The sequence below is a fragment of the Rhinatrema bivittatum genome, chromosome 3, assembly GCF_901001135.1.
Source record: "Rhinatrema bivittatum chromosome 3, aRhiBiv1.1, whole genome shotgun sequence".
Taxonomy (NCBI): domain Eukaryota; kingdom Metazoa; phylum Chordata; class Amphibia; order Gymnophiona; family Rhinatrematidae; genus Rhinatrema; species Rhinatrema bivittatum.
In genome coordinates this window covers 90628021-90643349 of record NC_042617.1, presented here as the reverse complement: position 1 = coordinate 90643349, position 15329 = coordinate 90628021, and the positions used below count along the sequence as shown (strand labels likewise).

General features: G+C 41.6%; 2 protein-coding genes across 5 annotated transcripts in view; one reads left to right on the top strand and one right to left on the bottom strand.

Annotated features, from left to right (window-relative positions):
- Positions 1 to 5754: 5754 nt before the first annotated feature.
- Positions 5755 to 14768, bottom strand: LOC115086945 (prolyl-tRNA synthetase associated domain-containing protein 1-like). Its single transcript, XM_029593457.1, has 2 exons — positions 14643 to 14768; positions 5755 to 6970 (listed from the first exon to the last, which is right to left on the bottom strand). The coding sequence occupies exons 1-2, from the start codon at positions 14724 to 14726 to the stop codon at positions 6539 to 6541; spliced, it is 516 nt and encodes a 171-aa protein (XP_029449317.1). The 5' UTR covers positions 14727 to 14768; the 3' UTR covers positions 5755 to 6538.
- MTIF2 (mitochondrial translational initiation factor 2) overlaps positions 14015 to 15329 on the top strand; it is a 68315-nt gene continuing 67000 nt past the window's right edge. The window contains exon 1 of one of the 4 annotated variants that reach the window (XM_029593455.1): positions 14015 to 14036. The gene's annotated coding sequence lies outside the window, so the exon portion shown is untranslated. Of the gene's footprint in view, positions 14037 to 14701; positions 14831 to 14889; positions 15024 to 15329 lie in introns of those variants that run through there. The other 3 variants (XM_029593454.1, XM_029593453.1, XM_029593456.1) reach the window with 3 other exon arrangements.

Here is a 15329-nt window from a genome sequence, read left to right as displayed (position 1 = left end):
AGCCGTCTCTTCTCCAAGCTGAACAGCCCTAATCTCTTCAGCCTTTCCTCATAGGGAAGCTGTTCCATCCCCTTTATCATTTTGGTTGCCCTTCTCTGTACCTTCTCCATCGCAACTATATCTTTTTTAAGATGCGGCGACCAGAATTGTACACAGTATTCAAGGTGTGGTCTCACCATGAAGCGATATAGAGGCATTATGACATTTTCCGTTCTATTAACCATTCCCTTCCTAATAATTCCTAACATTCTATTTGCTTTTTTGACTGCTGCAGCGCACTGAGCTGACGATTTTAAAGTATTATCCACTATGATGCCTAGATCTTTTTCCTGGGTTGTAGCTCCTAATATGGAACCTAACATCGTGTAACTACAGCAACTGTTATTTTTCCCTATATGCAACACCTTACACTTGTCCACATTAAATTTCATCTGCCATTTGGATGCCCAATCTTCAAGTCTTGCAAGGTCCTCCTGCAATGTATCACAGTCTGCTTGTGATTTAACTACTCTGAATAATTTTGTATCATCTGCAAATTTGATAACCTCACTCGTTGTATTCCTTTCCAGATCATTTATATATATATATATATATATATATATATATTGAAAAGCACCGGTCCAAGAACAGATCCCCGAGGCACTCCACTGTTTACCCTTTTCCACTGAGAAAATTGACCATTTAATCCTACTCTGTTTCCTGTCTTTTAACCAGCTTGTAATCCACGAAAGGACATCGCCTCCTATCCCATGACTTTTTAGTTTTCGTAGAAGCCTCTCATGAGGGACTTTGTCAAACACCTTCTGAAAATCCAAATACACTACATCTACCGGTTCACCTTTATCCACATGTTTATTAACCCCTTCAAAAAAATGAAGCAGATTTGTTAGGCAAGACTTCCCTTGGGTAAATCCATGTTGACTATGTTCCATTAAATCATTTCTTTCTATATGCTTTACAATTTTGTTCTTGAGAATAGTTTCCACTATTTTTCCCGGCACTTAAGTCAGGCTCACTGGTCTATAGTTACCTGGATCACCCCTGGAGCCTTTTTTAAATATTGGGGTTACATTGGCCACCCTCCAGTCTTCAGGTACAATGGATGATTTTAATGATAGGTTACAAATTTTAACTAATAGATCAGAAATTTCATTTTTGAGTTCCTTCAGGACCCTAGGATGCATACCATCCGGTCCAGGTGATTTGCTACTCTTTAGTTTGTCAATCTGGCCTACTACATCTTCCAGGTTCACAGTGATTTCGTCTGACTCATCACCCCTGAAAACCATCTCCGGAACTGGTATCTCCCCAACATCCTCATTTGTAAACACGGAGGCAAAGAATTCATTTAGTCTTTCTGCAATGGCCTTATCTTCCCTAAGAGCCCCTTTAACCCCTCTGTCAGCTAATGGTCCAACAGACTCCCTCACAGGTTTCTTGCTTTGGATATATTTAAAAATGTTTTTATTATGAGTTTTTGCCTCTATGGCCAATTTCATTTCAAATTCTCTCTTCGCCTGTCTTATCAATGTTTTACACTTAGCTTGACAATGCTTATGTTTTATCCTATTTTCTTCAGATGGATCCTTCTTCCAGTTTTTGAAGGATGTTTTTTTGGCTAAAATAGCCTCTTTCACCTCACCTTTTAACCATGACGGTAATCGTTTTTCCTTCCTTCCACCTTTCTTAATGTGCGGAATACATATGGACTGCGCCTCTAGGATTGTATTTTTAAACAATGTCCATGCCTGTTGAACACTTTTAACCTTTGCAGCTGCACCTTTCAGTTTTTTTCTAACTATTTTTCTCATTTTATCAAAGTTTCCCTTTTTAAAATTTAGTGTTAGAGCTGCAGATTTACTTATTGTCCCCCTTCCAGTTATTAGTTTAAATTTGATCATGTTATGATCACTGTTGCCAAGTGGCCCCACCACCGTTACTTCTCTCACCAAATCTTGCATTCCACTAAGAATTAAATCTAAAATAGCTTCCTCTCTTGTTGTTTCCTGAACCAATTGCTCCTGAAGCAATAATTTATTAAATCCAGGAACTTTGTCTCTAGCGAGTCCTGATGTTACATTTACCCAGTCAATATTGGGGTAATTGAAATCTACCAACAACAATGGTACAGGAATAAATCTTCGATTCCACAAATACTTGACACAGTTATTTATTCGAATGGATGATTCAAAAAGGTGAAACTGGCAACTCCACAGATTCAGACAACATTGACTTGTATAAAGTCCCCTGACACGGGCCCGTGTTTCACGGTGGCTGTATCGGGAGGGACCACGACAGTTCAAATAATTTGTAAACGAAAGATTAACAAATGGTGGAATCTAAACATACGCTACTAAATTTAGAACATTCAGAGAAATAGTACATACCATTCTTAGCTGTCATGGAGCGCGAGCGCCCTCAGTCTGACAAACATTTAAAGCAGCAAATTGGCGCGAAAACAGAGACACCTCGCGAGATCCTTCAGCCAATCACAGAGCACACATCAATTAAATAAATGCCACTCGATCTCCTTATTGAGACCTCCCGGGCTGACTGTATCTAGCATGTAGATCCACCTTTGCTCTCTCCTCCCCAGTATCTCAGAAAAGTCTCCCCCCCGGGGTGGGGGGGGACCACCTCAAGTACAGTAAAAAAGAGGTCCGAAATGGAGTGGTTCAATTGGGACCAATGGGTTACCAATGGTTCATCCATTCTAAGATGTATGTTAGAACAGTGTTCAGACATCCTGGTTTTTATCATTCTGATGGTCTTACCAACATATAAAAGAGGGCAGGGGCACTGCACTATGTAGACCACACCTTTAGTTGTGCAATCAGATTTACATCGTAAAAAATATATGCGTTTAGTTTTCAGGTGTTTAAATCCAGTGACCACATCAGTGTGCTCACACATAGTGCAGTGTCCACAGGGGCCATGGACCCCTTCCAAATTCGGCTCCTTTGAGCTCCTCAAAAAATTGGCATGTACAAGTTGGTCACGGAGGTTCCTTCCTCTCCGAAAAGTAAATCGGAGGGGGCCGTAAAAAATTTGAGAAAGTGAAAGTGCATTCCAGTGCCTACGGATTATGTCTGAAATTGATTTACCTAGAGTTGAAAAAGGAAGAATACAATTATAGCTAACATCTTCCTCCGGATCCCCCGAGGGAAGGAAAAGCCAATCCCTATTTGAGTAAAGAGCCCGTTTAAATGCCCTTCTGTCCACCCACGCCGGATATCCCCTCTGTATAAATCTAGCAGTCATCCCTTGTGATTGGACAACAAATTCAGAACGGGAGGTACATAATCTTCGTAACCGTAGAAATTGCCCAGTCGGGATATTATCACGAAGAGCCCTCTGATGACAACTTGAATAAGCTAGTAACGTGTTCCGGTCAGTATCCTTCCGGTAAAGAGTGGTGTTAAAATGACCATCCTCTACCGAAATGAGGATGTCTAAGAAGGCAATTTTAAAGGGATGGACACAACAATTAAACTGCAGATGGGTGTTAAGGGAGTGGAACCAGTCCAAAAACCATGTAGAACTGGATGTCCGTGCCAACCCATATCAAAAACACGTCGTCTATAAAACGTAACCATAAAAGTCTATAAAAGAAAACTCTCAGAGGGGTAAATAAAAGAAGACTCAAAATGATCCATATATAGGCAAGCAAGGCTGGGGGCCATAGTGGCCCCCATCGCTGTGCCTTTAATCTGCTGGTAATAAGTGTTATCAAAACGAAAACAATTTTTTGTCAGAGCCAGTTCCGCAAGTTGTAGCAAAAAGGACGTGGGGATACGGTAGGGCTCAGTACGTGAATTTAAAATACTTTCTATTACCTGAAGGGCATCTCTCTGGGGAATATTCGAGTATAAAGAAACAACATCTAAAGTCACAAAAAAGACCGGTAGTTCGGACAAAATAGAGATAAGATGGGCAGAATCTCTCACATATGATTTGATCTTCGGTACAAACGGCTTAAAAAAAAATCCACAAATTTGGATAAAGGCTCTAATAAGGAGCCAATGCCCGACACTATGGGGCGACCAGGAGGGTGATGTAAGGTTTTATGAATTTTGGGGAGGGTATAGAAGACCGGCATGATGGGATGAGGCGTTACCAAACATTTACCTTCCCTATTGGTGATGATGTTACGATCCAATGCCCCTTGGACCAATGTTTTTATATCCTCCATTAATGACTCAGTAGGGTCTTCAACCAATGGTCTATAGAAAGAAGAATCATTCAATTGACGTAGTACTTCAGTCTCATAAGCTTCCCTATCTAAAACCACTATACCCCCTCCCTTATCAGCGGGTTTTATGACAATTGAATTGTCATGTGCTAAATCCCTGATAGCTTCCACCTCTTTTTTAGTCAGGTTATACCGAATATATTGTTTTCTGGATGTGAGTGTCTGTGCATCCCTACATACCAAACGTTCAAATGCCCCTATCAATGGATCAATAGGCCCGGGAGGCATCCACCGTGATTTTTTAGAAATCACGGAGGAGTCCGGAGTGGATGGAGACTCGGCAAAAAACAGCTTTAATTTCAAAATGCGAAAAAAATCGATGTAAGTGTACCTGCACATCAAAGGCATCACATTTTATGGTCGGTACAAAAGAATAACCCCTTGTGTAAAGTCCTTAATTCAATGTCTGTTAACCAACGAGAAGACAAATTAAACACGGTCTCAGGAGCTATTGCCACGGGTCAGGAGGAGGCCGAGGTGTTCGTATAGATTCTGGGATGTTGTCTGGCCTGGCCGGGACCGCGTACTGCGAGTTTCCCGGAACGTCTGGCCAGAGTCTAAAAAAGAAGCCGCAATAGATGAGTAGCACGCAGAGGCAGGAGCAGTAGTCAAAGATAATGTCTCCGGAGCAGGCATAGGAGCATTGCGAGGTTTTCGAGATTGCCTACGGCTGCGTTGCACATCTTCGCCTGACGAATCTTCCGATGATGAAGTATCTTGAGCGAAAGTCACCTTTTTCTGCGGTTTCTTTGCCATCCATTTGTATACGTATCCCGTACGGTAATCAGTTTCATCACGTTGAAATTTACTAAATTTTACAGCCTTCAGATCGCTGCAAAATTTAAGGTTATCCTGATATTCTTTGTTGTTGATCAAAAACTTGTACAGTAGTTGAATGTTTAATCAAATCCAATTTCTGTGACAGCTCCTCCTGTAAAGACTCCAAAAGATCCTTATTTGTCTCAATAATTAAGACCATATGGTCTAAAGAGCATTTATTTAAGATTTGATTCCAGCGAGTCAGGAAGGATGAGTTCTCAGTATGTAATCTAGGTTCCTTTTGTATACGGAGACCTCTCGGAATCCGTCTAACACGACAGTATTCGATTAGCGTGGATGAGTGCAGCTCAGCTCGGGTTAGGCGTTTCTGGACATTTATAACATCAGTCCCTGAAATGAAGGATGCAGACTCTGTGGATGATTCGGAGAAGAATTCACTGTCTCAAATTTTTCACGGCCCCCTCTGATTTACTTTTCGGAGAGGAAGGAACCTCCGTGACCAACTTGTACATGCCAATTTTGAGGAGCTCAAAGGAGCCGAATTTGGAAGGGGTCCATGGCCCCTGTGGACACCGCGTGCGGAAGGAGTAGGTTAAAGGGGATTCGGGATCGCAGGAAGGGCTAACGCGGCCGGAAAGTGAGTAGAATGCGGGTTAGGAGCGGGGTAAACGCGGCCGCACTTTACTGGATAGACCTGTCTATTAGAAAACAAACAGCAATGCTTGTCTTTCATGTGCAAATCTCTATGCACATTTTCGATTTTAATTGTTCAGAAAACAAAACAAATACATGCACAAGCAATGTTTTAAACAGACTGAAATAATGTGGGTTCCCAAGGAAAGTAAGCAGATTTCATTTATACATTCCTGAAGGCTTCCTTTTAGTTGCTTTCCAAGCATCATTTAATCTCATCATACCTTAGATTTTCAGGTGCTATCATTGCAGTTCCTAAAATTTAGACATACCCATTCTAAAAGGCTTCTTTTTTTTTTTTTTTTAAATAAAAAATCTAGGAAATTAATTTTAAGTCAGACTTTGAGGTAAGGTTTATAATCATAACCTCCAGCAGCCTGCGGTCCAGAGCAATGAAAGACACTAAACTACCTCCTATTTTCTACCACCAGACATTAACAGCAAAGAAATGTCCTTCCTACTGGCAATACGATGCAAGTAGGACGTTGGGTGGTAGAAAATAATCTGGCTGGCAGCACTATAAAAAGTTAATGTCCTGCTCCACCACCTCTGCCTGTTAATGATGGTTTTCTGATCCATTCAGCTCAAAGCATAAACGGTCACTTGCTCCCTATCCAGGAGGGGATTGCTTAAATGTTGTTAATGAGAACTATGGAAAAATCAAAATTATGTCTTTCTCCAGGACATTCACAATATATCCTAACAAATCATTTCTAATCAAGAAAAACAAAAGTTACAGAAAAGTCTTGTGCACAATATCTTCTTTTGTTTTCATAAACAAAATTTCAGTGCCCTAAAAATCACTTCTTGTGATCACTCTTCATCAAACTTAACTAGTATAGGTTCATGTCCAGTTTTCTTCACAAAGGTCAGAAAGTCATCTGGCTTCAAGCCCATGGTTGCAGAATTTGTCATTGGATGGAAGTAGACTTTTTCATGGCCACCTTCCAAAAACCCAGAATCTAGTACAAATTTCACATTTCCATTATCACAGAACAAGGCCAGGGGCGTTACACAGCCTTGGCCAACTCTTAGCTTTTCCAACATTGCAGTTTCATCAGCAAATCGTAGATTTCCACTTCCTACGTTCAACTTTTTGGCAAGATCCCCAAGATTAACTTGTCTGTCATGAAGAACGGATACCAGCCAGAAGCCTTTCTTCTTCTTGTCCTTTAGAAACAGGTTTTTACTATGAGCTCCTTTCAAGTGTTCAACATAAGGCATCATTTCCTCAACTGTGAAAACCTGGAAAATAAAACAATATCTCTAAGATAATCTCAACCTGTTAGAAATGTTATCTCTTCCCATTAGTACAGACAAGATCACATGATCCAACATAAAATGGACTACTGATCATTAATAATTCCTATAAAACTACTGTTCAATCAGCAAAGCTAAAATTCCACTCCCACAGCACGGTCATCCCATCCATGCAGATCTGCAAACAAGCCAGTCTGAAGTTATATGCCTTCTATGCAGACATTGCACTTCTATAACTGAAACTGCACCTGTACATTTAATGGCCCAGTATAAAAAAAAAAAAATGGTTGCCCCAGGTGAGCAAAATCTAAATACTGGGTAAAACAAACAAATGCCATATTTGCACAATGCTAGAAAAACTTTCAGAGGCAATATTATTTCCAACCTTTGCCTTTGAGCAATATAATCCCCACACTCTTCCTACCCTGGTAGTCCGTATCTTCTACTGCGGATCAACTTCATATTTGTCTTCTACACCATGAAAATTATATTACAAAGTGGCATAAAAAAAGAGAACAGCTCAGAGAAAATGACTAGCCTACAATTGGGGACCTTAGTTTTCAGTTTTTATTTTATAGTACCTGGGAATTTCTATATTAGAACAAACAAAAAGTAGAAAAATATTTCCACAGATTTTTCTCCTGTATTTTATCAGTCACTTTTCCATTGACTTTTGTTATAACATTGAAAATCCCAGGTAAAATAAATTAAAAACTGAAAACAAAGATCCTTGCCTACAATGTGTACTCAGCTGGAAGACCCAGAGATGGTCTAAGCACTGAGAATATCCGCATGTAGTGGGCATCAAATGAATAACTTAAGTGTCTAAATAGCACATGATCCATTTATGAGCAAATGTGATTGCTGAAAGTTATATAGGAGGAGTACATATTGGATTTTTTTTTTTTTTATCGTATGTACCTGCCTGGAGTTTTTGTAAGGATAGGTGGGCTCTAAAATGGAGAGATTATATAAATAAAAATATTAACGCACACGCCACAACGGTGCCTTACAGGAGACGAAAGAGAGAAAAGATTTGGGTGCCAGCCAGGAAAAAACGTTATGCAATTCTCATCACAATTATGAAGTGAATCTGTGCTAACAATGGATGGAAAATGTCTTTATGTATTATAACACGTGGGTTACTGCATTTGGTAAAATAGTCCTAATTGCCTGAGCAATTCTAGAAGCAGGATATTCTTTTTCACAAGCCATTTTAATAAAAGGAGATGGGACATAGGTCTTTCTACATGATGCAATATGTAGTTTTACTCTTTCCCTCTTTTTCTTAAAACATCTTGAATCCCTTATTGAGACTGATAATTTTTTTCAATTGAATCAATAAGTAAGTGTAAAATAATTGTTGCCGATATTAAAAATCTTCAGCAGACGGCCAACCCATATTGCTCACTCACAGACTGATTCCAGTCTCCTGGCCAGCGGGGCTGACTGCACTGTAAGAGGTGAGCTATAAGCTCTGGGGAAGACAGCTGCAGCCACTGCAGTGAGCCCTCAGTACAAGAGCAGCACTGAAAGCCATCTTTGGCGAATGATTTGTCCAAGAAGGAGTAGGGGAGGAGCTTATGAAATGATGGGACATGGACAATAAATCTTCACCAAAGAATACCAGGGAATTAATAGTAGTCTTCTTTGTCAGACTCTGCTACAAACTGTGAGCACTATACTGGTTACACATAATTTCCCTTTGAGAAAAATTAGAGAAGCTGGAGAATGTTATTAAATTCAGAAACAAGAATTATGAATTTCCCTAAAGTTTCTAACAAGGCATGGAATTGTTTTAAACATTATAGGATGAATTTTCAAAATGCTTAGCCGGCTAACTTTGTAAGTTAGCCAGTTAAACCTTGCTGGTCTAAAACTATCCAACCCTGAGCAGCTAAATGGGCAAGCTGCACAAAATTAGCCGGTTTAAAAAATGAGCAGCCCCAAGATCAGGTAGGTAGAAAGTTAAGCAGGAAATGCTGATTTTCACTAACCGCCTAGCTTAGCTGGGCAAATCCGAGTGCTGCAGTGGCACGCCGAAATCTGCCCTGCCAGCACTCAGGAACCCTCCCCCCACAACTCCTCAGAGCCTCCTTCCCAACATTAAAACAAAAGTAAGTGCCAGTGCCCCAACCTGCCTCCCTACCAAATGCTCTCTGGACATTAAGGCAAGGCTACCTGCCCCCATTCGTGACCCCCAACGGTCTCCCCTAAGTCAAGCTCTGAGGAAGAAATGGGCTTACCGCCTCCTGGCTTGACACCCAGAGTTGCACTTATATTTTTCATGTCAGATGGGAAGGGGCCTGATGAGCTAGATTTAGCCAACTTTTCAGTTGAAGATACATTTGGTTATGTTGAGCTGAAAATGTTCCTAAAGATAACCAGTTATTTTGGCGGCTGTTTGAAAAGTGATTCCTGTATACCTGAGATACGTAAAGAAAGTCTTTTCCCCATGTTCAATGTGTTTTATTTGCCTTCTGCTCTAGCTATAAAATTAATTTTATTTATTTATTCATAAATAAATTAAATAAATAAATAAATAGCTATAAAATGTGGATAAATCTGAAGGGAAAGTGGCTACAAGTCTCAGGGATCAGAAAAAATATGCTGTAACATTCTTATTGGGACAAGACAGACTTAAAACTTTTTGTCAGAAAAGATGACTTTATTCAGACGTTTTATACTTGATGTTGTATCTGGATGTTTAGAAGGCATTTGACAAAGTCCTTCAGGAGAAGTCATGGGATAGGAGGCACTATAGATTGGTAACTGGTTAAAAGATAGGAAACTGAGTTGGATTAAATGGTAACATTTCCCAACGGAGAGAAATGAATAGAGGCGTGCCCCAGGGATCTGGAGTGGGATTGGTGCTGTTGAACATTTACATAAATAATCTGGAAAAGCATGTGAGGTGGTCAAATTTGTAATGACAAAATTATTCAGAGTTATTGAAACCACAAGCAAACCATAAGGAACTGCAAAAGGACACTGCCAAAGTTAGAAACTGGGTGGATATGTAGAGAAGTACAAAGTGATGCACAGAGCGAAAAATAAACTTAATTATAGGTACATAATGCTGGTTTCCATAGTATGCACCACCTCCCAGGAAACACATCTTGGAGTTCAGTGAGCAGCAGCAGTCATAAAATGTTAGGAATTATTTGGAAAGGAAGAGAGAATAGAACTAAGCATTTCATAATGCCTCTATATCCATAATGTGACAAAACCCAGTATTGTGTGCAGCTCGGGTTGCCCCATCTCAAGAAAGATATTGCAGAACTAGAACAGAAACAAAAATGATAAAAGGCATGGAACAGCTCTCTTATAAGAAAGATTAATCAGATTAGGGCTCTTGGACAAGAGGTGACAGAGAGAGTATAACAGGTTTATAAAATCATGAATAGGATGGAACAGATAAATAGGGAACAGTTGTGTACCCTTTCAAATAATACTTAGACCAGGGTATGCTGCATGCTAACAAATAAATTTAAAACTAATCGGAATTTTTTTCACTTAATGTGTACAATAAAGCAATGAAATTTGTTGCTGGAGAATGCAGTCAAGGCATTTAGCATAGCTGGATTTAAGTTCCTAGAGAGGAAACATACATAATTAGCTTGGTAGACTTGAGAAAGCCACTGTTTATGCCTGGGAGTAGGGAACAAGAAATGTAAAGTTAAATACAAAGATTTGATTTTTTTTTTTTATCCCAACCAACTTTGAGCTTTCTTGTCCAGAAAACTGAAGGAAAGGAAAACTAATTAATGTTTTTCTTAATAGCCCTAATACCTTCAATTTATTTCAGGCTTAATGAGTAGATGTGTATAATTATAAAATAATAGTATGTTACTTATGCTTTATTTACTGACTGTTTGTTAAGTAACAGACAACTGATGTTTTATTCTCAATGATGTATACATTTGATAAGTGGATAACAGCTGTCCAATAAAATATTGCTTTCCTTTTTCCCCCTTCCCTGTATTGGATTTAAACTTGATCAGGATAATATTTATATTATTTGATGCTTTTCTTTGGTTTGGGTCAATTTTACTGTGTTTATTTAAATGTGCAATATGATTTTGTTGCTATGGACCTCTTGAAATTATCTATTCTAATGATTAGGATATATGCTAGATTGGTTAATTTAGCAAGTAATTTAAATAAAAAATGGGATAAAGGACAAGATAAAATACAACAGAGGAGAGGGGCAAGAAATGCTAAAACACTTACACAAAAAGAAAATACACTAAATTTGGAGGACATAAAATTTGGAAAAGAGATGATCAAATCAAGAAAAAATGATAGAAATAATTAGAATAAGCTGAACCAGTAAATAAATGAAGCAGAATCTCAAAGGCTAGAAACTTCACTTTAATTAAGTATGCCATCTGTATGTTTTTCCTCTATGCTGTATATCATGGCTTTGTTCAACACTTTTTTTGGCTTCTATAACTCAATCAAGTCCCCCACATTCTGCCCATTTTGAACTTTAGGTATCCTGGCTCACCCAAATTCTTATGAAAGGCAGAAATGCATTTTCAGGCCGATGCAATATCACGCACATAAAAACGTGCATCCAACTGGGCCCATGTTTTTTCAACGCACGCACATCTACCTTTTCTGGGCACACGATGCAATATGTTAATAAGCTGCCAAGCTAAAAGGGACATACTAGGTAAAATTTGTGTGCCCCTAGTGCTCAAGTATTGGATGCCCAGCAGCTGACCTGGCCAGAGCTCCCTCCCTACCCCTGGCAGAGCTGTTCTGATTGGTCCTTTCACTGACATGTAACAGTGAATGGACCAATCAATATTGTGATGGCATGAATCAATGAATTTTTAAATGTCAGCACCTTCCAGTCACTGAAGCCGTCAAGTGCTGCCCAAGCCTGCTTTTCTGGGTTGGCCGGAGGGTAGTGTTCACCTCTCAGTGTGAGCAGCAGGGCAGCCACCGAGCTGTCCACCCCACTACACACTGTGCGCAGAATTTTTTTTTTCAAGATTTTATTTTTGCATGATGGTGCTTTCTGTGCTTCCTCCTACTCAGTATCACAACAATACTAATAGGAGCAAGCACAGAAAGCAGGATTTTTGGTTTAGCGGTTGAGTCCTTGAGTGCAGCCTGTCTTAATGCCAGCTTCCAGACTGGAGTAAAACTTGCTGCGTGGGAATTTTTTTAATCACAGGGTAATAGCTTAGTCTCATCTACATGCAATTTAAATGTGACGAGTGCCATTAGCTACTAGCTGGTTTGGACACGCTACTCTTCATATTGCATTGGGAATTATTTTAGTGCTTCCAAAAATTGCGTCCAATCACATGTCAAGCGGTGCACTAGCCCAAGCGCACGGTATTGCATCAGCCTGTGTGTGTCCGCTCACAATAACTCCTCTGCATCAAGAACTTCTGTTAGATATCAGAGTGTGGGCAGAACATGACTGCTCACTAATGTCCCTGTGGCTTTCTTCGCTGGATAGCTGTCTGCAGGGGCATGGGATGCTGTAACCTTTCAGGTTCACAGGCTTAAATGCCTTCCAAAGGGTGCTGTTACACTTTGGGGTAGATCTTAAAAAAGTACGCCGGATTTTATAAAATACGCGCGTAGCCACATTTATCTTATAAAATCCGGGGTTGGCACGCGCAAGGCTGCGCAAAATTGGCAGCCTGCATGCGCAGAGCCACGCAGCCTGCCTCCATTCCCTTCGAGGCCACTCTGAAATCGAAGCGGCCTCGGAGGGAACTTTCTTTCCGCATCCCCCCACCTTCCCCTATCTAACCCACCCCCCAGCCCTACCTAAATCCCCCCCTACCTTTGTTTTACAAGTTATGCCTGCTTGAAACAGGCTTAACTTGCGCGCGCCGCCTCACCATCCCCTGGCACAGGCCGCAGTGCCGGGGGACTCGGGACTGCCCTCCCAGCCCGCCCCCGAACCGTCGCCATGCCCCCGGACCTGCCTTGGACCTCCGACACACCCCCTCCTGCCCCTTTTACGAAGCCCCGGGGCTTTGCGAATGCCGGCGGCCTATGTAAAATAGGTGCGCCGGTGCAGGGCTTTTAAAATCTACCCCTTTTTGTCTAGCGCTGCATGGAGCACCTCAGCTCTAATCTAAGTGGCTCCAGGATTTTCATTCCAGGGCTAGTGTCCGTTGCTATATTCACAGGGGCCAATGCAATTAAGCACGCCTAACTTAGTGCACAGGTTTATGCGTGGTTGGATGTGCTAGACTAGCACCCGATACAATAAGGAGATAAGCACCTCCAAAACGTACACTCAAACAAATGCATAGCAGATAGTGCTCCTCACGTGTAAATTCCATTTAAATGAGGCTATTAGCTATTACCCCCCCCCCCACACACACACCCCCATTTAAAAAAAAAAATCGCTGGGCACCCAATGCACACTTTTTAATGCAGCAAAATTAACTCCAGCCCCAGAGGTGGCGTTAAGTCAGCTGCAAGTCAAGAGCTCATGAGAAAATAAAAAAAAAAAATACAGTCCCCGATTCTGAAAAATAAATGTATATCAGCTTGATTAAAAAAAATTTCTTCTGGGCACACAATTTAGACGCCCATAGTAAAGGCACTTAGCGGGGTGTCTTCGGCAACCTCAGCCAGAAGAAATAGGATAAAAGCAGATGCTTGTATTTATCGCCAGTTGCAACTGTGGGTGCCCAATGCAGTTGAGCGCTAGTGTTGCATAAATCTCCCCGGCGTGTCCTTTTTTACACAGCCTCTCATTTTAATATTGCATCGGGCACCCAGGAGATATGGCTGCATGCACTTTAAGAAAACGAGTGTTCAATATGAGCGTCTGTTTTCAACGTGTTTTATTTCAGCCCCACAGATGGGATGACTTTTGGCAGAGAGCACTCTGGGCAGAGCTTAATTTGTAGACAAAAAGGAAATGGAACTGTGGAGCAGGGAGGAATGGATGCAGGGCTAGGAATGAACTCTCTCCCCCAAATGCACCACCCACAAACATGCTCCATTTACTGGGGGGCCACAACTGATTTACACCGTCAGCTCTGCTTTACTTCATCGGATCCTGGTAAGATGGTGGGTCAAGCTGCCAGAAATTAAGCTCTGTGTAATAGATACAAAAAAGGCTGAATGAACGCGAGTTCAAAACTTGAAAACAATATTTTTGCCAATCATAAATGCCAGTATTGTGAACAGCAGTGTTGTTAATTAAGCTAGCAGGGGAGCATATAACCCATCTGAGTCCATCTGGCTAGGAAATTACGTTTTCAAGTTTCAAACTTGTGCTAATTCAACTCATTTTTGCATTAGTTTATTCTGCAGCATCTGCATCACACCCCCCTCCTCTTCTCTTTCCTGCAGAACCGGATAGGAGAGGATTAGGCAGCAGGCTGACTGTCTTCTGCTCCAGGCTCGACCCCTTCCCTCTTTCTTCCCTATAGGCTGCCTGCTGCCCTACCTTTTAACTCTGAAAAAAAGTAGAGGAACTCCCCCCACAAATGAAGGTCTGAATGAGAGGTCTGGCTGGCTTTTCGTTACAGCAGTTTAGGCGGCACTTCCGGGGACTTGTTCACAGTTCCCGGTGGAGCCGGGGAAGCGCCACGTGGCGGACTCGCAGTCCGGGGATGGTCACTGCCCTGCGTGCCCACACCTCCTCCCAGCTCCCAGGACTCACCTCTGGATGCTCCACGCACACCGTAGGGATGCTGAGAGCCCGCAGATACTCCTCCAGCTCTCGCCGGAGCTCAGCGCCCGACATTCCGCCGGCTGTACGCACGGAGCTCCTCCCCTCCCCCGACAGGAAGCGGTAGTGATGAGCGAGCCCCTCGCCGGAAGCTGGGGCGGCGGCATGGAAGCGCCCAGGTAATGCGGGAGGCTCACAGCAGGCTCTGGGCAGTGTCCCTGGTGCCGGGCGGGCTTGCTGTATAGACACTTTTCTCTCACCCTGACGGGAGGCAGGGACTGAGCGCCTCACATTGTGCAGCTTTCGGTTCCTGAGTAAACTCGTTGGTAGTATTTTGGAATTTAGCTCAGGCCTTTTCAGTGGAGGCTCAAGGTGGGTTGCATTCAGGTGTTTCCCTTTCCTCAGAGGGTTTATAATCATGCTTGTATTATCCTGCTGTTTTTCCTTTCTTGGGCTAGGTCACATAACAGATATTCACTCCGATATCACATACGTTTTAGAACTGTGGTTAATGTAAATTTAGAGAGAGAATTTCCAGTACTACAAATTGGTTGGCCACATGTTTGTAGCAAGTTTTTCGGTGTTAAATGTGGCTTGCAGGATCTAATCATCATTGCCTGTTTCATGCTTTTCCAAGTTAGCTCAAGGTATATAATTGTCAGTGTATTTATTTATAAA